General features: G+C 39.8%; 2 protein-coding genes across 4 annotated transcripts in view; one reads left to right on the top strand and one right to left on the bottom strand.

Moving 5' to 3' along the window:
• Window positions 1-3195, bottom strand: part of RPA1 (replication protein A1) — a 46378-nt gene extending 43183 nt beyond the window's left edge. Inside the window, exon 1 of the mRNA XM_061390644.1 lies at window positions 3021-3195. Coding sequence (XP_061246628.1) covers window positions 3021-3053 — 33 coding nt within the window. The 5' untranslated portion in view covers window positions 3054-3195. The remainder of the gene's footprint in view (window positions 1-3020) is intronic.
• Window positions 3196-3269: 74 nt separating this feature from the next.
• SMYD4 (SET and MYND domain containing 4) overlaps window positions 3270-22880 on the top strand; it is a 54241-nt gene continuing 34630 nt past the window's right edge. For 2 of the 3 annotated variants that reach the window (XM_061390643.1, XM_061390642.1), the window contains exons 1-3: window positions 3295-3587; window positions 4348-4493; window positions 18752-18896. In XM_061390643.1, coding sequence (XP_061246627.1) covers window positions 4360-4493; window positions 18752-18896 — 279 coding nt within the window. In that variant the 5' untranslated portion in view covers window positions 3295-3587; window positions 4348-4359. Of the gene's footprint in view, window positions 3588-4347; window positions 4494-18751; window positions 18897-22880 lie in introns of all 3 variants that reach the window. The other variant, XM_061390641.1, reaches the window with a different exon arrangement.

Below are 22880 nucleotides of genomic sequence, written 5' to 3'. Positions count from 1 at the left end.
GATCATTTTGTAATGTACAGAAATATCAAGTCGCTATGTTGTGCACCAGGAACTAACCTTGTAGGCCAATTACACTTCAAAAATGAACAAACTCAAAGAAAAAAATAGATCAGATTTGTGGTTACCAGAAGCAGGAAGTAGAGGGAGAAGGAACCGAACAAATCTATTCAAAAGGTAAACTTCCAGTTGTAAGATAAGTACCAGGCTCAATGTAATGTACAACAGGATTAATATAATTAATGATGCTAAATATGAAAGTTATTAAGAGAGTAAATCCTAAGAGCTCTCATCACAAGGAAAAAAATACTATTTTTTCTTTTGCATGTGTATGAGGTGACAGATGTTCACTAAACTGACTGTGGTAATGGTTTCAGATCATTATGCCCTACACCTTAAACTTACATAGTGCGGTATTTCAATTATATCTCCGTAAAACTGGAAGGAAAAAAACACAAAGCAACAGAATGCAATGCTCAAAAGTATGCGTTCAAATCCTCAGCTCGTGCACAAACTACTTCTCTGCATTTTAATTTCTTCGTCTGTAAGACGGGGTTAATGATAAAAATCTACTTTACAGGGTTACTGTAAGTACTGACTATAATGAAATATCTGGCACATTGGAAATGATCAAAAATATTAGTTCCCTTCCCCCTTCTTTGTATTACCTAATTACTTAAGATAGAAATACTATTTGTTCTATTTACCACAATAGTTTCATGAATAATCTCTCATGTTAGCTCTTGCTGAAAATGTCCCTACTATTTGTGTGCATTAGTTGCCCTTTGGGGGTCTATGTCTTTTGAACTAAAATATTACTTGCTTTAGATGAGAAATTTGACAAAGGTTCTCTACCAAAACACACATATAAATTTTCATTGTCGTTTATGAACAAGATCTAAGTAATACTACAATTTTGAACGTGACAAAAACTAACTCAGCAAATTATTTAAATAATACCTTAGTCACTGTTTTTAAAAGTAAAGAACAATTCCTGATTTGTCTTAAAGATGCAGGGTTGCGGCTATAAAGGAAACAAGGACTACAATTTGCAATCACTTCTCAAGGTTAATTATTTTTAATGTATTAAAATATTCACTCCACTTTGCCAACTGTGCCTCTTCATCCACCTCTGTCCCTTTCTTTTCACTGCCTCACACGCAAGTAGTAAACATTTATTGGGCACCTAATACTGGCCAGCACTGCTCCAGGAATCGGGCAGACTGTGTTGGGCAAAAAAAAAAAAAAAACCAAACAAGATTTCAGGCTTCAGAGCATTTACAATCCAGTGGGGGGGAGACAGAAAGGAACTGACATTAATGAAATGACCTATATTTAATGTAAAATCATATCTGCGACTGTTAATAAAAAGTAACAAGTAATGCACATTTATTATGTATCAGACATGGACTAGGCACTTTAATAGCTCATTTAATCCTTCCACTAATCATAGGCAACAGGTACTAGGTATGATTAGCCTGTGACAGAAGAGGAAAGACAGACTTTAATATCTTGCCTGAAATCACAGATAATAGGTGAACAAACAGGAATTAGGATCTGAAAATACTTTGACTTAAGCCTAGCAAAGTGAGTCAAGGAAGAGTTCTTTGAGGAAGTAACTGTGTGGAGACTTGGAAGATTATGTTAATCAACAGGAGAAGAATGAAGAACAACCCATTGTTAATTGGCTACACTCCAATAAAAAAAAAAAATCTAATAACAATAATAATTTTTTTAAAAAAGCACCACCCAGGCAGTAGGCACAGGTTAAAGAATGTTCAAAGCCCCTGTGGAAGGCAGGAGTATGAAATATACCAGGAATTTACAATTTACTTTAAAAAAAGCTGGAAAAAAGGAAAGACCAGGTAGGAATATGCTGTGTTAGGAATGGCAGGAGGAAGATTATGCTGGGTAAAAGCGAGAAGGCCAGGCACAAACAAGGGTGCCAGTATGCCTGGAGAGAAGTAGCTGGATTTGAGACATAGGTGAAGGCATAACAGACCAAACTTAGGTACGGACTGGACAGCCAGGGTGACAGAGTTTATAGGAAGAATGACTCGACCATTTCTGGTTGGCATAACTTAATGAATAATGGTGCCATGCATCCAGCCAGGGGACAGCAGAGGCCCAAATTTAGGAAGATATTAGATTTGCTTTGGAACATGTTGGAACATGTCTTTGAGATATCAAGTACACAGATGATAGAGGTTTGTCTTTCAGAGTAAAGCTGGCCCTGGACAAAAAATAAAACTTGTGAGCAACTGACATAGAGACGGTAATTTTATTGTTTTGGGAGAAGAGGGCCTAGGGTTGAGCCTTGAGTCAACAAAAATTTACAGAAGGATCTGAAAATAAGACGGGGAAAGACAAGCCAAGCTGAGCCATAGAAACCAAAAAAAGAGGATGCTACCGGAAGAAAGCTTTGCCCAATAGTCAAACGCTGCTGAGAACTGATAAATTTAGATCTCAAAAGTGTCTGTTGGATTTAACAACCCCAGGAGGCACTGCTGACTTCAGCCAGGGTTACAGCGATCAGGGAGCTACTGCTGCTGTTAAGTCGCGTCAGTCGTGTCCGACTCTGTGCGACCCCATAGACGGCAGCCCACCAGGCTCCCCCGTCCCTGGGATTCTCCAGGCAAGAACACTGATCAGGGAGGGGAGTGCCTAATTCGAGTCGGTTAAAGGGGAATGTGAGGCAAGGAAAAGAACTGAAAACTGACAACTCTTGCAGAAAGTTTCGCTGCGGATGGGGGAAGGGAAGAAGAAAAAGTGGCTGCAGGAGAGAGATGGGAGGAAATCAATAGTTTACTTTGTTTCAATTCCTTAAGCAGGAAAAACATGAGCATGTTTAAAAAGATGACGATAAAAATACGTTAACTGATGATTCTAGGGAGTCATCCGGTGGTTCCTCCCCAGCCCCCGCTATCACTCCGGCTCCTGTGTTCTCTCCCCCTTCTCCACCCGCACGGCCCCAGGGCCCACAGCCACCCCGGACCGCGCCCAGCTCGCAGGCGTCGCCTCACCGCAATGGCCCCCTCGCTCAGGTGGCCCACCATGGTTCCGCCGCAACAACTCCCGCGCTCCGGCTCCCCCAACACAAGCCTGGCTTTACTCCCGGGGACCCGCGCGCTCCAAGGCGATTGGCCGGAGGAGCTGCGCGAACCGCCCCCGCCTCCCGGCGTGCGCACGGCACGGGGCGGTCTGAGGGCCGAGCAGCCACCGCATTGGCTGAGGCGCGGCACACGGCTCACGTGACCCACCGGAGTCCGGGTCCCGGGCCTTGTTGCGGGATGGCGGAGGCCTGGGGGCGGGGCGCCAAGCCGCGGGGCGCGCGAAGCGTGACGCGGACGCCGCCAAGGGCGCAGGGCGGAGGGGTTCCGGGAGCTTTCCCTTCGGGCTCTAGGAAACGAACCGCGCTCGGCCTTTGGCTGGCAGCCGCAGACTGCTGGCCCAGAGGCGTGTTCGAGGGGTTCCCTGATAATTCTGCTACTGAATGTAGTCAAAGCAGTGACTCGCTTCTTTCAGCAACCCCGAGCTGAGCTCCCGCAGGTGCCAGACCCTGAGCTTGGCACAGTGGGGGGTCTCTCAAGGTAAATAAGACCTGGTCTCTACTCCCAGAGGGGAGCACAGTACGTCGAGGGAGTTTTCTGCTGTGCGTAGCCTTAACTCAGTGTAGACGTGGTTTGGGCCCCAGGAGAGACGCAAAGTGTGCTCCTGTCGTCACAGGTGGCAAAATCAGGGAAGGCTTCCCGGAGTAGGAACCATTTCCACCATCTTGAAGGATGTGTGGAAATTCGGATAGTAGGGTATAGAGGAAAAAGCGAGACTTGATCAGAAAGTGGGCCAGGGGTCAAATAATAAAGGGTTTGCACTGGGCTTCCCTAAGTTCTAGGAGGAGCATCAATGAATTTAAGGCAGAGAATTGACATCTGTCTCAGTATGGAGGATGGACTAAATTGGGAAGGGGGAGCGGGGAGGGGGAGTCAGAGGGCCTGAAGACTAATGACACTCGAGAAAGAATGCCAGACAAGAAATGGTGAGGGCTTGAACTAAAGGAGTGACCTCGGGATTGAAAAGAAAAAACTGAACTGTGTAAGAAATCTGATTCATCATGTATAACGGTTTCCTAATACGATGCCGGGAACAAAGTCAGTTTTCAGTAAATATTTCTGAATGAAGGGATGTGAATTGGTGCGGGAGAGGATACATCCTTGCTTGGCATGTAAACAACTGTAGGAAGAGACTACAAGATCTGATTTTGTTGCTTCATGCTTGCTTGAATGAAACCGATTTTCTGAAATTATGCATTTGTAGAAAACTGAATTCCTTGTTTTCTTACTCATTTTTTAGATCTACAGTAGCATGGATCTGCCCGTGGATGAGTGGAAATCATACATACTTCAGAAGTGGTCTTTGCTCCCCAAGTCCATTCAGGTCACCATTTCTACAGCAGAGACTTTGCACGATCTCTTTCTTCACTCATCTCCGCTTCTTCAGTAAGTGAATGAAAGCTTCAGTCAGGGAAGTTTTGATCTGGAAGGTGTTCTCTTTTATGACTTCCTCTCAGATTATATCTCTTTCTGATGGAAGAGTTAAGTGCAGATTTTTCTCTTTTGGGGCATTCAGCAGTTCTTGCTATTTCCACAGTTCTTTCTAACCTATTATATCAATAGAACAGGTATGTGTGTGCTCAGTTATGTCAGACTCTCTGCGACCCGCCAGGCTCCTCTGTCCTTTGGATTTTACAGGCGAGAATACTGAAGCAGGTTGCCATTCCCTTCTCCAGGAGATCTTCCCGACCAGGGATTGAAGCTGTGTCTCTTGAGTCTTCGGCATTGGCAGGTGGATGGATGCTTGTTAGCTTTGTCAGTGTCAGCTTTATGTCTCAGTAGTCATGCCTTGAGGTAGTTACTAGGCTGTACACCTTGCCATATCCCAAAGGATACAGTGCAGATTCAGTGGCTGCACATAGAAATTAAAAAATTCTATTTGGAAAGAACCATGGAGGTCATATAGTCTAACCTAAGTAGTTTTAAAACACTCTTGACTACACGCTTCAATAAGAAACATATTTAAAAAAAAAAAAAGAAACATATTGTACATCACGACCTAGTACACACATGTGTATAAGAAACTGAAACAATTTCCCAAAACCTCGTTCAGTGAATTATTATTGAACATCTGTTTCATGCCAACTACTGTGCTAGGTGCTTAGTAAACCAAAAGCACATCATTAAAAAAAATACCCTGGTGTCTCAGTGGTAAAGAATCTGCCAATGCAGGAGACACGGGTTCCATCCCTGGGTCAGGAAGAATCCACGTGCTGTGGAGCAACTAAGCCCATGAGCCGCAACTGTTGAGCCTGTGCTCAAGAGCCTGGGAGCCACGACTGCTGAGCCTGTGTGCCGAAACTTCTGAAGCTCACTTGTCCTAGAACCCAGGCTCTGCACCAAGAGAGGCTGTTGCAATGAGAAGTCCACGTACCTCAAGTAGAGAAAAAGCCCAGGTAGCAACAAAGACCCAGCTCAGCCAAAAATAGATAAAATGAATTTTTTAAAACAGACAAAGATCCTTACTACCAAGGAAGAACAGAAATAAACATCATAACGTGTATAATATGTTAAAAGTGATAAGTGCAGTTGAAAAAGGGAAAATTGAATGGGTTGGGGGCAGTAGCCAGTGCTAGGAACAAGAGCACAGGTTGTAGTATTAAATGATATCGTCAGATATGCCTCTTGAAAGAGCAAAAGTGGAGCAGAGTCTTGGCCATACAGGAGTTAGCAAAGTAGATGTCTGACAGAAGAGAATTCTAGGCAGAGAGCCTAAGGTGGGAGAGTATCTGGCCTGGTTTAAAAAACAGCAAGTTGGGTGAACAGGTAGTAGTGAATAAACAAAGTGAGCCAGAGGGCGAGTGGTAGGAAATACCATCAGAGGAGTAATGGGACATGCATGGGAGTTGGGAGCAGGTTTCCCAATCAAGTGGGTCCTTTATTAGTGCCTTATTTTTTTACTCTGAATAGGAAGTTATTGCAGCATGTGGTAGGCAGAATTCTAAAAATGCCCCTCACCCCCACCATCCTTGTCCCCTGGTTATTTAATCTAACATTAACCTAAACACTGCTTGGAAGGGATTTGGCAGATGGAATGCAAGTCCCAAGCCAGCTGACTTTGAGATATAATTACCGGGTGGGCATAACCTTAATCAAGCAAGACCTTTAAAAGCAGAGTTTGTCCCAGCTGGTAGCAGAAAGGGAAATCAGAGAGATTCAAAGCATAAGATTTGAATGCGCTTTGGCTGGCTTTGAAGATGGAGCCACATGACAAGGAATGCAGGCAGCTTCTGGAAGCCCAGAGTGCTTCCTGGCTAACAGCCAGCAAGGAAATGGGAACCTCAGACACACAATTGCAAGGCACTGGCTTCTGTCAACCGCCTAAATGAGTTTAGGCACAGATTCTTTCCCAGACCTTCTGTAGAAGAGCTCACCTTGATTTCAGCCTCTTAAGACCCTAAGCAGAGAGCTCAGGCAAGCCCACCTGGACTTGTGATCTACAGAACTGAGGATAATAAATGGGTATTGTTTTAACCTGCTGAATTTGTGGTAATTGTTACACAACAATAGAAAACTATTAACGGAGTTTTGAGATGAGAATGATATGATCTGATTATATTTTAAAACAGATATCAGCAAACAACATCGCACGGGATAAATCCATCCCACTGCCTGTTTCTGTGTGGCCTTCAGCTAAGAATGGTTTTTACAGATAAACATTTGTAGTCAATTTGATGATGGGGGACATTGGCTTTGAGCTCCAGTTTAGCAAAATGCGATCCTTTAAAATTTTTTTGTTTTTCATTTTCTCATTAGTAGACCTTGTTTTAAAATGTGCTCAGTTATTACTATTAATTTTGAATTTTGTCAATAAAAGCATGTTTTTTCTTTTGTTGTAGAAGTATGTATGTAACAGCCTGATTTTTACCTCTTGGCCCATATAGGCTAAATATTTATTCTTTGGCTTTCTAGAGAAAGTTTGCTGATCCCTGTTTTAAAGGATTGCTCTAACCACTGTGTTGAGGGTATACTATAGGAGGAACATTTCCCTGATGGCTCAGTTGGTAAAGAATCCACCTGCAATGCGGGAGACCTGGGTTCGATCCCTGGGTTGGGAAGATCCCCCCCTGGGGAAAGGAAAGGCTACCCACTCCAGTATTCTGGCCTGGAGAATGCCATGGACTGTATAGGCCACGGGGTCATAAAGAGTCGGACATGACTGAGCGACTTTCACTTTCATAGGAGGAGCAAGAATGGAAATAGATAGACTTGTTGGGAGGCTTATTGCTTTAATCCAGGTGAGAGAGGAGGTGATAGTAATTTGGGCCAGGGTGGTAGTAGTGGGGATGAGAAGTGGTTGAATTCCAATGGTGGACTTAATCGCATTTCCTGACACATGGGATATGGTGTATTAGAGAATGAGAGAAGTCAAAAGTGGCTCTCGTGATGTAGACCTACAGGGCAAAGGTAGAAGGATGAAATTTCCACACCTGGGAAAGCTGCAGGTGGAGCTGTCTTGGGAAGGAACTTTAACGATTCATATTCCAGTTGGCAATGTCCAGTAGACATCCAGGTGGTGGTGGTTTAGTCACTCAGTCATGTCTGATTCTTTGCAACCCCATGGACTGTAGGCCCCCAGGCTCTTCTGTCCATAAGATTCTCCAGGCAAGAATACTGGAGTGGGTTGCCATGCCCTCCTCCAGGGTATCGTCCCAACCCAGGGATCGAATGTGAGTCTCTAGTGTCTCCTGCATTGGCAGGCAGATTCTTTACCACTAGTGCCACCAGGGAAGCCCTCCAGATCACTGGCCATAGGTCTTTCCTGTGTTCTTTTTGTACACAAAAAACACACATACAATCTTCCTCTCAAGCCATTTGCTGGATTCTGCATCTCTGTTGTGGTAAGTTGAAAATCCTAGGGACTTCCGCGAAGATCCAGTGGTCTTCTGCTTCCACTGCAGGGGATACATTTTCGATCCCTGGTTGGGGAACTAAGATCCCACGTGCTGCGTGGCACAGCCAAAAAAAAAAAAAAGTTATTAAAAAGAAAATCTTAGTTCAAAACATGCAGAGACCAAAACTTTCATGCATGAGGAGACAAGAGACCTTCTAGTCTCTCAACCAAAAGCTCAGGAGGTCCACACCCAAGGAAACCACAGATGTACTGAGTTTTAGTAAGCCTGTAGCCCAACACTGATCCAGTTCAACTCTTGATTGGGTAAATGTAGGCCAGCCCTCATACTCTGTCTGTCTAGGGAGACACTTTGACGGTGGAAGATGTTGTCTTGCTTCCTTATGTTTTTTGTACACAGTGTCAGGAAGACAGATTTACTAAACATGCAGAGGGGCAGAAAAATAACCAATAATGAAGAGGAAAAAAAATTAACATTAGAAATAGATCGATTGATATCTACATACAGACTTTTAAATAACTCTGATTAACATGTTGAAGAAACTAGAGGAGATGGACTAAGTGGATGAAAAAATAGATTGCAACAAAGAAACAGAATCTATAAAAAAAATCAAATTTAGGTAGTCCAGAGTAGTCAAAATCAAAGAGGCAGAAAGTAAAATGGTGATTGCCAGAAGCTGAGGGTGGGGGGAAATAGAGGGTTATTGTTTTCATGAGTTTAGAGTTTCAGTTTTACAAGTTATGGAAATGGATGTTGACGATGGTTATGTAACATTATGAATGTATATACTACTACTGAATATATACTTTAAAGTGGTTGAGATGGTAAATTTTATACTATGTGTATTTTACCACAATAAAAGTAATTTTTAAATAATAGAGGCAAAAAAGTAGACTTTTCAGAATTCAAAATATACTGTAATTGAAATCAACTTAATTCTCAAGCTTGACAGAAAATTGAATGCAGTGGAAAATTAGATTAGGAAAGTGGTTTACAGGTTAATGAAAAACAAAATAAAACACAAGAAGAAAAGAAGAATGGAAAAAATTGTATGGCATACAGAGATATATAGGATACAATCAAACGTCTAACTTACCTGTAATTGGAGTGTCAGTAAAGAAGAGAGGCAGATGGAAGCAATATTCTAAAAGGATGACCAAAGATTTTCTAAAACTAATAAAAGACATCAACCCACAGATTCCAGAAGCCCAGCAAGTCCCAGGCAGTGTAAACATAAATAGAATCACACCTAGAGACATCAGACTCAAACTGCTCAAAACTAAAGGTGAAAAAAAGAGGAAATCTGCAAAATAACCAAAGAAAAAAAATGTACATTGTCCTTTTGGGTGTAAGAATATGACTGATGGCTAGTTTTTTTCAGTGAAACTATAGAAGCTAGAAGACACCTGAATGGCACATTTAAAGTGGTGAAAGAAAAACAAAGTAAGACAAAACTTTCCCACCTAGAATTCTATACCTTATTAAAGTACCTTTCAAAAATAAATGCAAAAGAAAAATCTGAGAGATTCTTTGGCAAATCAGAGCTTATTTAAGAAATACTGAAGTAAGTTCTTCAGGTTAGGAAGCATTGTGATTGCAGAAAGGAAGGAAAAGCACCAGAAAAGGTATGTATGTGGGTAAATAGTTTTGAATTAATTATTTAAAATGATGACAAAAATAAAACAATGATGTTAACGTCTTATGGGATTTAAAACATTTCAAAGACATGACATCAGTAGTTCAAAGGGCAAGATGAGTAAATGGTGTTAAATTGTTGTAAGATTCTTGTGTTTGGGAAATGGTAAAATAGTGTTGTGGGTTTGTTTTTTTTTTAACTGTTAAAAAACTGTTGCAGTGAACAGCTTATATGTATATTTTTGTACATATATTTAGAACTTAAGATGGATTGTTCAAAGAGGATTTGTTGTATCAATGGTTATAAGCACGGAAAATTTAACAAATAACTGCCAAATTGTCTTCCAAGAAGGCTTTACCCATTTATCATAAACATACTCTCACCACCATTAGAAAGCAACAGTCTTTAATTTTTGGCACCCTTAAGGACAAAATAACGTTTCAATTCCCGTTTTTCTGATGACTAGTTACAGTAACACCATTTGCGATGTTACCCATTTCTGTTTCTTCTGTTAATTTTTTGTTCCTGTCCTTTGCCCATTTCTCTAGTGGATCATTTATCTTTCTCTTGTTCATAAGAAGTCTTCATGACTCTGGCTATGTATTTCTTTATGGTACATGCTACAATCTTTCTCCTAGTCTATTATTTATCTTTTTAAAATTTTTACTCATGGTGTCTCTCGTGCATAAATTGTGTGTATGTGTTTTAACCTCTATGCAGCCATATCTGTCATTTTCTTTTATGGCTTCTGGGTTATGTGTCTTAGGGTAGTCTACTCTTCCCTGGGATTATAAAAAATGTTTTATTTTCCTCTAACTCTTTTGGTAGCTCTGTGTTTTAGTTTTAGCTCTCTAATCCATCTGGAATTTATTTTTTGTATACGATGTGAGGGAATGTTTTAAGTTTTATTCCCCAGATGATTTCCTGACATCATTAATTGAATAGTCCATCCTTTCCCCAGTGCTTCAAAATGCCACATTTATTAAAAATTAAATTCCTACTTATCTGTAAATGTGTTCCTAGGCTCTATTTCTGTGCCAAAACCAAAGGGTTTTAATTACTGTGATTTTATAGTATAATATTAGAATTCTTTCAGTCAAGTGACAGAACCCAGCCCAAATTAGGAAATCTACAGGCTATGAAACTAGGATGTGCAGAAAGGCAGGCCTATTTTTTCGCAAAGTTGTGTCCAGGAGCTCAGAAGATGTCATCAGACTCCCATCTCTTCATCTGTCAGGCACTCTCTCCCCCTGGTACTCAGGATAGCCATTGGTAGCCTTGAGCACACCCTGATAATAGCTTAATAACTACAAGAAAAGAGGTCATCTTTTCCAAGAGCTTTGGCCAAAAAAAATGGGTGGGACTCTGATCAACCTATCTTTGGTGGCATGCATACCCCTTCAACCAAAGGCGTGGGCTCCTCTGAGTGGCCAGGCCTGTACCACATGCCCAACCCTCTTGTGAAATTGGAGTCAGTCCTCCTCCAACCACAAGGAATGGTTTCCCCTGAGATTTTATTACCAGATGTAGTGAGAAAGAGCACTTGAAGGCAGAAAAGTCTGGTACAAATGTGGCTTTGCTCTCTGTTAAGCCAAGTTCCCACACACACACAGGGTCATTCTTCTTTTTCAAGACTATCTTGGCTATTCTTATATACATTTCCCCCATGTGAACTTCAGAATTGACAGTCAAGTTCAATAAAAAGTGTCATTGGGTTTTTGGAATTGTGTTAGATTTATAGATTCATCTAGGGAGATTTGACATCTTTACAATATTAAATTTCCTCATTCAAGTAAAGGGTATATCTTGCCACATGTTTAGGGCTTCTTTTATGTCCATAAGTAAAATTTTTTTATCATTTTCTTTATACAGATCTTGTACATTTCCTCTCAGATTTATTCTTACTTCTTACAAGGTTTTTGTTGTTCTTGTGAATAAGACTTACCCCCCAATTAAATTATCTAACTGATGATCGATGGTATAAACATAACCTAGGAATCGTAACAGGCCACCTAACTGCTTTCACATTATTTCATCATTTTTATGCCAGTCCAGTTAGAATTTTTAGGAAGTATATCTGCAAGCAGTAATCTTCCTTTCCAATATTTGTAGCTCTTCTACCTTTTAATTATAGCATTAGTTAGACCTCTAGTGCAGTGTTGAATAGTAATAGCCATTTAGGACATTGCTACAGGGATATAGTATTATATAATACCCTTTTCAGTTTATGGAAGTTGCCTTACATTCCACCATAAATAAGTGCTGAATTTTATCAGTTCTTTCTTTTTATATATTAGTGTCTTCTAAGAGGAATGATCATTTTCTTTTTCTCCTTTAATCTGTTAATGCAAAATTGGTATCAGTAGATGTACTAAAGTTGAACTGTTTTGGAGGTAAACTCTGGTTATTATCTATCATTTTTTTTAACACATGGCTAGATTCAATTTGCTGATGTTATTTTTAGGATTTTTATATCTGTGTTCTGAAATGGTATTAGATGGCATGTTCTTTTTTGTGCTCTATTTGTCAGCTCTTGGTATCAGGGTTATGGTAGCCTCATAGCCTGAATTGGAGAGTTTCCCATCTTTCTATGTGCTCTGAAATAATTCATGTATTGTAGGGATTATTTGATTCTTTAAAGCGGGTAGAAAATCTTGTAAAACTGTGTAGACATGGTACCTTATTAAGTGGAAATATTTTCCTTTTTTAGTTCATGTTTCATCAGAGTAATATGCATATCAGGCTTCCCTGGTGGCTCAGACAGTAAAGAATCTCCCTGCTGTGTGGGAGACCTGGATTTGATCCCTGGATTGGGAAGATCCCCTGGAGGAGGGCATGGCAACCCACTCCAGTATTCTTGCCTGGAGAATCCCACAGACAGAGAAACCTGGTGCGCTACAGTCCATGGGGTTGCAAAGAGTTGGACACAACTGACCAACTAAGCATAGCACAGCAGAATATGCATATAATGTAAGAAGTCAAATAATACTTCAAAGCTTATAAAGAAAAACAGCAATTCTCTGTCTTACTTTCCCCCATTTCTGTTCCCCAAAGACTGATATTTAAAATTATTTTCACTGTTTCTTCCAGTATTTAATTTCATATTGCTAAACAGTATGGTAATAATGTTAGTTTTGAGTTTTTAGTTTTAGATGCCAAATCTAGCTCTCTTACTCCCAATTCACATGCAGGCTGCTGCTACTGCTGCTAAGTCGCTTCAGTCATGTCCTACTCTGTGCGACCCCATAGACGGCAGCCCACCAGGCTCCTCCGTCCCTGGGATTTTCCAGGCAAGAGTACTGGAGTGGGTTGCCATTGCCTTCTCCATGTATATTTTTGTTTTTCCCTCATTCTGTTGTCATAACTATATTATAGTTCACAATGTATTCGTTCAGTTCAGTCTCTCAGTCATGTCTGACTCTTTGTGACCCCATGGACTGCAGCATGCCAGGCTTCCCTGTCCATCACCAACTCCTGGAGCTTACTCAGTCTCATGTCCATTGAGTTGGTGATGCCATCCAACCATCTCATCCTCTGTCATCACCCTCTCCTCCCACCTTCAGTCTTTCCCAACATCAGGGTCTTTTCCAAGGACATCAGGTGGCCAAAGTACTGGAGTTTCAGCTTCAGCATCAGTCCTTCCAATGAATATTCAGGACTGATCTCCTTCAGAATGGACTGGTTGGATCTCCTTGCTGTCCAAGGGACTCTCAAGAGTCTTCTTCAACACCACAGTTCAAAAGCATCAATTCTTCTGTGCTCAGCTTTCTTTATAGTCCAACTCTTACATCCATACATGACCACTGGAAAAACCAGAGTTTTGATTAGGCAGACCTTTGTTGGCAGAGTAATATCTCTGATTTTTAGTATGTTGTCTAGGTTGGTCATAGCTTTTCTTCCAAGGAGCAAACATCTTTTAATTTCACGTCTGCAGTCACCATCTGCAGTGATTTTGAGCCCGAAAAAGTAGTCTGTCACTGTTTCCATTGTTTCCACACCTATTTGCCATGAAGTGATGGAACCAGATGCCATGATCTTAGGTTTCTGAATGTAGAGTTTTAAGCCAACTTTTTCACTCTCCTCTTTCATTTTCATCAGGAGGCTGTTTAGTTCTTCTTTGCTTTCTGCCATAAGGGTGGTGTCATCTGTATATCTGAGGTTATTGATATTTCTCCCAGCAATCTTGATTCCAGCTTGTGCTTCATCCAGCCCAGCATTTCTCATGATGTACTCTGCATATAAGTTTAATAAGCAGGGTGAGAATATACAGCCTTGACGTACTCCTTTCCCTATTTGGAACCAGTCTGTTGTTCCATGTCCAGTTCTAACTGTTGCTTCTTGACCTGCATATAGGTTTCTCAGGAGGCAGGTCAGGTGGTCTGGTATTCCCATCTCTTTCAGAATTTTCCACAGTCTGTTGTGATCCACAATTGTATAGCTAATAGAATATGATACTGGTTAAACCAGTTTTCACTGTGTATATCATTATGTCTCTGTAGATATCATGTGAACCACAAAGTATATTTTGAATTACATTTCCTTTCTGATACAACTCTTGTTTTCCCTGAAGTTAATTTTTCCCCCTGTTTTTATTTGTTCTGTGTATCTCTCACTACTTCATCCCCAAACTTCTTTACTTAACAAGTTAGTTCTGGAGAGCTGTTTGTAAAATTAGCCAATCATAATCTAAAATGACCAAAAAAGATTTAAATTTCTAATTCCCATATGCTTGCCTGTTAAAGGAAAATGTGAATTGGGCCTTTAAAGCTTAAAGCCAGGCATGCACTTTTCTTTTTTGCCATTTACAGTCTTTGAGGAATATTTTCTCCAATTAGATGCCTTTTGTCAATATCAAGACCTCCTGAGACAAGTGAACCTCTCCCACTGATAATCTGCAGTGTCCTAGGGAATCCTTAACAGAGTTATTATCTGTACTCACTGCCTTTCCATTTGTTTTGATTTTATACTGGTACAGCTGGACTACTTTCCAGAAATCAAGGAAATGCTCAAAGACTAATGGATTTATGTAAATAAAAATAACATAGGAGCCAGTCTGGAGAGTTTCCACTGTCCAAATTTAGGACAGTCTGAGCATCAAAAAGTATGATGATGGTAATGGTTTATAAAAATGAATTTTTTAAGTTCATGGTGATATTCAAATAAATACATAAATAAGTAAAAGAAGAAAAGGGGGCAACATTTGTCTTTACATAAGAATGCTAATTAATAAGTTTAAAAATAATGATAAAATTAGAAAATCACCATTTTGTAACACCCAATGTAATAACTGAATTCTGGCAATAATCATCAATGGATGCTCAAACCATTAGAAGAAAGATCACTGGAAACAGATTATTCCCATGGCCTCAAAGCCCCACAGATTACTTATTAATGTTACTTACTACAAGAGGTAAGTTATCTTTATATTGGAGGAATCTAACAGTCACCAATCAAATGACCAAACAGCATCCCCAGTGGTGGTCGGACTGACTGCTTGATATTATGTGTCTCCTGGTTTGAAACAGCAAAAAGTATACAGATTTAATAATGTACTAATACTCTTGGCAAAAATTGTTTGATCTGAATCTAATCATGAGGAAACAATGAGACAAAACCAGAATGTAGAACATTTTTCTGGCCCGAATCTTCAGAAAATTTAGTCATGAAAAATAAAACAAAAATCATGAAACTATCAAAAGACACTAAAGAGAAATAATGGCTAAGTGCAGTAATTAGAACCTTGATCCTGCATCAGGTTGGGGTAAGAAAAAAAAAAGACATTTTAGGAATAATGGAGAAATTTTAAATGATATTTGAATTAGAGTTAATTTTTTAGGCATGATAATGATATTGTAATATCAAGATATAGGAGAATGTCCTTATTCTTAGTAGAGGCATGGTGAAATACTTAGAGGTGAACTTCCATGATGACTGCACTTATTTTCAGGAAAAAAAATGTGCACGTGTGAATGGATGCTAGTTATTAAGCTATAGCTTCTCAGCTCTTATCTTCTGTACGCTCTGCTGGGGCTGGGCCTTACTGCTTTGCCTATCAAGCGAATAAGAGGCTCTACCTGTCTAGGGCTCTAGAAAGAGAAGGCATGGCTAGAGGAAAGAGCTTGGTTCTTTCTATCTGCTTTCACGTTAGACTCTACATGCCAAAGAATGAAGTTGGACCTTTACCTTAAACCATCTGCAAAAGCTAACTCAAAAATAACTCAAGTAATTTAGTTGATTTAAGAGCTAAAACTATAAAACTCTTAGAAGAAAACATAAGCCCAAAGCTGATGACATTGGATTTGGCATCTTTTCTTGGCTCTGAAACCAAAGGCATGGGCAACAAAAGAAAAAACAAGCAAATCAGACTCCACGAAAAGTGGGATATTTAGTGCCTCAAGTGGCAATACCAACAGAGTATTTATTCTGTTGGCAATTGTCTGCAGGCAACCGACAGAATGGGAGAAAATATTGCAAATCATATAGCTGCTAAGGGATTAATATCCTATATAAAGAAATCCTAGACTCAAGAACAGCAACAACAAACCCAATTAAAAATGGCCAAAGGACTTGCATAGGCATTTCTCCAAAGAAGATAAGCACATGAAATAAGCATATGGAAAGATGCTCTTAGCATCACTAATCATTAGGGAAATGCAAGTCAAACGACAGCAAGATACCTTATTGTCCTAATACTCGTTAACATGGCTACTATCCAAAAAAAAATTAAAAAGTGTTGGTGAGGATGCAGACAAATTGGAGCCCTTGTTCACCGTTGGTGGGAATGTAAAATGGTATAGCCATTATGAGAAACAATATGGCAGTTTTTCAGAAATTTTAGACTAGAATTACTGTGTAATCCAGCAGTACCACTTCTGGGTTTATACCCAAAAGAACCGAAAATGAGACTTGAACAGATTTACTTGCACACCAATGTCCAGAGCAGTATTATTCACAATAGCCTAAGAGTGAAAATAGCCCAAATGTCCACTAACAGATGAATGGATAAAGAAACTGTGGTATATACATACAATGGAATATTATTCAGCGGTGAAAAAAAGAACCTTGGGAATGCTATGCTTAGTAAAACAAGCCAGACATAGAAGGACAAACACTGTATGATTCCACTTATATGAAGTACCTAGAATGGACAACTTCATAGAAACAGAAAGCATAATAGAGGTTACCAAGGCTGGAGGGAGGGAAGACTAGAGAGTTGCTGCTTAATGAGTACAGACTTCTAGTTTGGGCTGGTGAAAAAGTTCTGGAAATGGATAGTGGTGACGATTGCACAACATTATGAATGTACTTAAACTGTCCACTTTGAAATAGTTAAAATGATAATTTTTAAAATATTTACCACAATAAAAAAAATTAACCAGAAAATTGTTCCATCTTGGACTTCCCTGGTGGTCCATCCATTAAGACTCTGAGCTTCCTCAGCAGGGGGCACTGGTTCAATCCCTGGGTGGGGAACTAACACCTACCATGCCACAGAGTGCACCCACACCAAAAGAAAAACGTTTTTCATCTCACTTCCACACATTTTTTATCCTAACCTTCCAAAAGAAAATTTGAAATATTAAAAAAGACCATCCATTTGCTTTTCAAAACTTTTAATTACTGAGTTAAACTTGGTTCTGCAAGAAAGAATGAGTTATTACAGCTTAGTTCTTAATTACACTGAAGACCAATTACAATAACATTGAGTTTGTCATCATTTTGGATTAAGATTAAAGAATAGTCATTGTTAGGCAAGAAGAGTTTTCCTGTTATTACTGTTCATCACAACTTTTTTGTTTGGATAGGATTTGCAGATTTAACCTAATTTAAAACAACACAAAAACAAATAGAACAAAGAATAGGATCTGTGTGTATCAGATATGCGTGGGTTATTGTCCTCAGATTTTCTGGACTGGAATAAATTTTGAACAGGCAAGCACACCTTCTGAATTAAATAAAATCTTTCCTTATTTTTCTTTCTCTGTTATTTATTTTGAGGGTTTTTTTTATATTGTGTTTAAATATTAATAAAACCATATTTGACATTAAATGAAAGATAATGTTTTGTGAAATTTCCGTATATACGCAGATGCATCACACTGAATCGCAACGTGAAAGGTATTTCTTATGGTAGATCTTTGTAAACAAAAATTTGAAAAATAGTTTTCTGAACATTCTGCAGTTTTGACTTTGATTTCCCCTTTAACCCAAGAGTTGCTTAAGAGGATTTTTAGTTCCCATTTTGTTCATATTTTGTTTCATTGCACTGTATAGTCAGAGCATAGGCTAGGTTATTCTATACTATTTTTCTTTATTGGAAGAAAGGTGTATGTTTGTATATTTCTATATTAGAGAATTCATATACTTACTTTTAAACACTTGGCAGACTGAAACAATTTCAGATTTTCTTGCAAAAATAAGGTAAAGAATTGCTGTGCAGCACCCTTCTTTCAGATTCTCCAGATGTTCACAGTTCATTACACTAACTTTATGATTCATCTCCTCTCTTCCTCTTCTTCAGGCTTCTCTCCCCCTCCCTCTTCTCACTCTCTCCCTTCCTCCCTCTCTCCCCTCTGTCAGCTGTTCACCCAGGTATTTTCAATAAAGTTTAGGTGGAGACTACGTCTTAGTACAGACTCTCGTGTATTATGTCATTCTCCACACCCAAATTTCTGTATAATGCATTAATCCAAGGAATGGTTTATTGGCCAGTAATTATGAGATATAGAATAAAAAGTGTACGGGACTTCCCTGGAAGTCCAGTGGTTAAGCATCTGTCTTCCAGTGTAAGGGACTCAAGTTCAGTCCCTGCCGGGGGAACTAAAAGGTCCCACGTGATGTGGGCTCTAGTTCCCCCGTGATGTGGGCTCACTGAGCCCACGAGCTCTAGAGCCCTTGCGCCGCAGTGAAGACCCAGCACAGCCCCAAAACAAATAAATAAATTGTATTCTGTCCTCTAAATAGAAATTCTAGTCCCTTTGTCTCTGAGACCAAAGCTGGTTTCCCCAGTCACGTTACATAACGCATCCAACCTCTTGCGTCCCAGTGTTTCATAGGCACTCACTCCTGTTTCAGGTGCAGTCGTTCATTTTCCTTGAAATAACAAGTCTGTGCTTTTTTTTTTTTTTGTCGTTGTTTTTTCTCTCTTCGTGAAGACCTGAGGATGAGATGTTTTTAAAAAGGCTTTCTGGAGGTTACCTTGTTGGAAAGGACCCCGACGCTTCCCTTTTCTACAGAGAAAAAGGAAACCAAAAATTTCAGGCGAAGGATTATATGGGAGCCGCAGTGCTGTACTCTAAGGTAAGACCCACTCCCAGCCGAGCAGGAGGAGCTGTCTCAACCATTCAACAGTGCATATTTCTTCAAAAGACAGAACCGTTCTTGCTAAGTGGTATAGCCACTAGTAACTTTTGTCTATTAATTCTGGATTGGATTTGAAAAAAAAACTGGTACAACTCTGCTTCTGTTCATATTCTGAAACAAAGGAGAGTTTGTATTATATGTCCTAAATTCCACCAAGAAACTTCTCTTCACGTATTCCCTCAGGCACAAGTGTAGCAAGCCTTACTGGACGCTTGGCCTCCCTCACCCGTGTCTATCAGCTCTCACTGAATTGTGTGCCCTTTTTTGTCTGAATAACCGATGAGGCTGTTAGTGTGTGATAGTCCCAATTTAGAGAGAAGTTGGATTTGGGGGCTAGCCACCAGGTTAGCTTATAGCCAGTGTGACTTAGATTAAGGTTCATTTCAGTTCAGTTGCTCAGTCATATCCGACTCTTTGCAACCCCATGGACTGCAGCATGCCAGGCTTCCCTGTCCATCACCAACTCCTAGAGCTTGCTCAAACTCCTGTCCATCAAGTCGGCGATACCATCCAACCATCTCATCCTCTATTGTCCCCTTCTCTTGCCTTCAATCTTACCCAGCATCAGGGTCTTTTCCAAGGAGTCAGTTCTTCGCATCAGGTGGCCAATGTATTGGAGTTTCGCTTCAGCATCAGTCCTTCCAATGAATATTCAGGACTGATTTCCTTTAGGATCAACTGGCTTGATCTCCTCACAGTCCAGTGGACTCTCAAGAGTCTTCTCCAACACCACAGTTCAAAAGCATCAATTCTTCAGCACTCAGCTTTCTTTATGGTCCAACTCTCCCATCCATACATGACTACTGGAAAAATCATAGCTTTGACTAGACAGACCTTTGTTGGCAAAGTATCTGATTTTTAATATGCTGTCTAGGTTGATCATAGCTTTTCTTCAAGGGGCAAGTGTCTTTTAATTTCACGGCTGCAGTCACCATCTGCATTGATTTTGGAGCCCAAAAAAATAGTCTCATTGTTTTCATTGTTTCCCCATCTATTTGCCATAAAATGATGGGACCAAATGCCATGACCTTCGTCTTTTTGTATGTTGAGTTTTAAGCCAGCTTTTCACTCTCCTCTTTCACTTTCATCAAGAGGCTCTTTAGTTCTTCTTTGCTTTCTGCCATAAGAGTGGTGTCATCTGTGTATCTAAGGTTATTGATATTTCTCCCGGCAGTCTTGATTCCAGCTTGTGCTTCATCCAGCCCAGCATTTCTCATGATGTACTCTGCATATAAGTTAAATAAGCAGGGTGACGTACTCCTTTCCCTATTTGGAACCAGTCTGTTGTTCCATGTCTGGTTCTAACTGTTGCTTCTTGACCTGCATACAGATTTCTCAGGAGGTAGGTATGGTGGTCTGACATTCCCATCTCTTGAAGAATTTTCCAGTTTATTGTGATCTACTGTTCATGAGAACCCCATGAACAGTATGAGAAGGCTTCCAGAGTAGGAACTTGAAAAAGATTCCTGAGAGACTTCCTTCCATAATTTTTTAGCGATAAATATGGGTTTAAAGCAAGAATGTATCAATCCCTTGAATCAGGTCTGTGAACCTTGTCTATTGAAATAGTGTGCAGTTTATAGTTAGTGTGCAATTTAAGTGAAAGTGAAAGTCACTCTGTCATGTCCAACTTTTTATGACCCAATGGACTATACAGTCCATGAAATTCTCCAAGCCAGAATACTGGAGTGGGTAGCCTATCCCTTCTCCAGCAGATCTTTCTGACCCAGGAATGGAACCGGAGTCTCTTGCATTGCAGGCAGATTCTTTACCAACTGAGCTATCAGGGAAGCCAGTGCTTTTGAAGTGGGTACCCCCTACTCTGCATCTTAAACAGACCGATGCTTAAAGTTTGGAATTAGTTTTCCAGCTATCAGACTAACAGCAGTATCTTCTAAAATTGATAAAAGCTCTGCTTTATGATGCTACAAGAAAGTATTTATCTGAATAACGTGTTAGTGATTGCCGAAGAACTAAAACCCACTAGATGTAATGATCACTGATAAATGCCTTAATAGTTCTTTTTCAGAGCTAATCTTTCATGCATACGTGTCATAAATGTGATCACAGGGAAGTTGTTCAAGGAAAATAAACTAAAAAAAGTAAAATCAGATTAAAATTTAAGATTTGTTCTGAATGCAGAGGGAGATGAGCCTTCCTATTTTCATGAAGCTAGAATTTTGGTGATTATAGTACTTTGCCGTTTTCCCATAGAGTTGCTATTTTCTTTCTTTTTTGAAATACTATTTGTTATTTTTGTCTGATTGTAAATGTAATATATGTTTACTTGGAAAATACAGAGAAGCATAAAGAGTAAGAAAAAAATCCCATAACCAGTGATAAGTACTGTTAACATTTTTGCTTACATCCAGCCAGCCTCTTTTTCCTCTGAAAATATGTTTTTCTCGTACAAAATTGTGATAATGCTGTACTTAGTGTTTTGTAACCTGCTTTTTTTCCCCTCAACAATTTATTGTGACCGTTTTCTCATGTTATTAAATTTTCCGCTAGAACATGATTTTTTACGGCTGGCTTAGTGTTCCATTACAGAGAACTATACTTGATTTAACATCTCCTAATGTTGGCAGGTTGTTTGGTATCATAAAGCTGCAAGAAGCATCTTTCTATGTAAATATTTGTACACACCTGATTATTTCCTCAGGATAAATTCCTTGAAGGGCAATTGCTGGGTCAATTGAATGTAATTTTTTTTTTTTTAGGCCTTTGGCACTTGATGCTAAATCTTTCTCCAGGAAAAAGCTGGTTACTCCCCTTCCACCAGAACATGGGATGTTCATTTCTCTATATCCTAAGCAATACTGATTATGGTATTATTATCATTATTTTACCTATTTATTCTGGCATAGGAAATGTGCTTACATAGCTAGAATTTTAAAGGTGCAAGAATATACAGTGCCGTCTGCTTCCTTTGTTCCCCAGCCACCTGGTTTCCATCTCCAGAAGTGAGTAGCACTGATGCTGTTAAAAGGTATTTTTCCAGAGGTACCTCACCAAACACAAATAAATACAAGTAATCTGCCACCCCTGCACACATGCACTCTTTTTATGTAAATAAAATTCTGCACACACTGTTAAGCACTGCAGTTTTTGCACTTCTGTTGCTTTGTATGGATGTAATGTTAATTTATTAGTGTCTTCTAGGTCAATATTTGTTTCCTATCTTTTGCTACTTCAAACAATTGTGTGATGAAGTACTGTTAACATTTTTGCTTACATCCAGCCAGCCTCTTTTTCCTCTGAAAATATTATATCTGTAGGATTAATCTCTAGGAGAGGAATTGCTGGGTCAGTGGAGATACAGATACATATATAAATATAGTGTATATGCTCAGTCGTGTCTGAGCCTTTGTGGCCCCATGGACTGTAGCCCGCTAGTCTCCTCTGCCCATGGGATTTTCCAGGCAAGAGCACTGGAGTGGGGTGCCATCTCCTGCTCCAGGGGATCTTCCCAACCCACGAATCAAACCTGTGTCTCACGCGTCCCCTGCGTCAGCAGGTGGATTCTTTACCACTAACCAACTGGAAAGCCTCAGCACGTATATATTAAGAGATATATGTATTGCTGAATCGCCTCAGTAGTCGTGCAACTAGTTTACATTCCCACTAGCCATGTAGACAAAGTGTATCTCATTCCTATGCCTGCAGAGTATCCTATCAATTTTACTTCTCTTTGCCGATCTGATAAGTGAAAAATAGCATCTCAGCAGAGTTTTAATTTGCATTTTGCTGATTATGAATGAGGTTGAGCATGTTCCATTTGTTTAAGGGCCGTTTATGTTTCCCATGAGAATTGTTCCTATCATTTGCTTATTTTCCTACTAAATTATTGCTTGTCATCTTATTGATCTGTAGGACTGTTCATAAAGAAATGAGCTCTTTGCCTATAATAGAAGTTGCAAA

The sequence above is a fragment of the Bos javanicus genome, chromosome 19 (genome assembly GCF_032452875.1).
Source record: "Bos javanicus breed banteng chromosome 19, ARS-OSU_banteng_1.0, whole genome shotgun sequence".
Taxonomy (NCBI): domain Eukaryota; kingdom Metazoa; phylum Chordata; class Mammalia; order Artiodactyla; family Bovidae; genus Bos; species Bos javanicus.
Note: the sequence above shows the minus strand (reverse complement) of the source record. Positions and strands in the feature narration are given on the sequence as shown.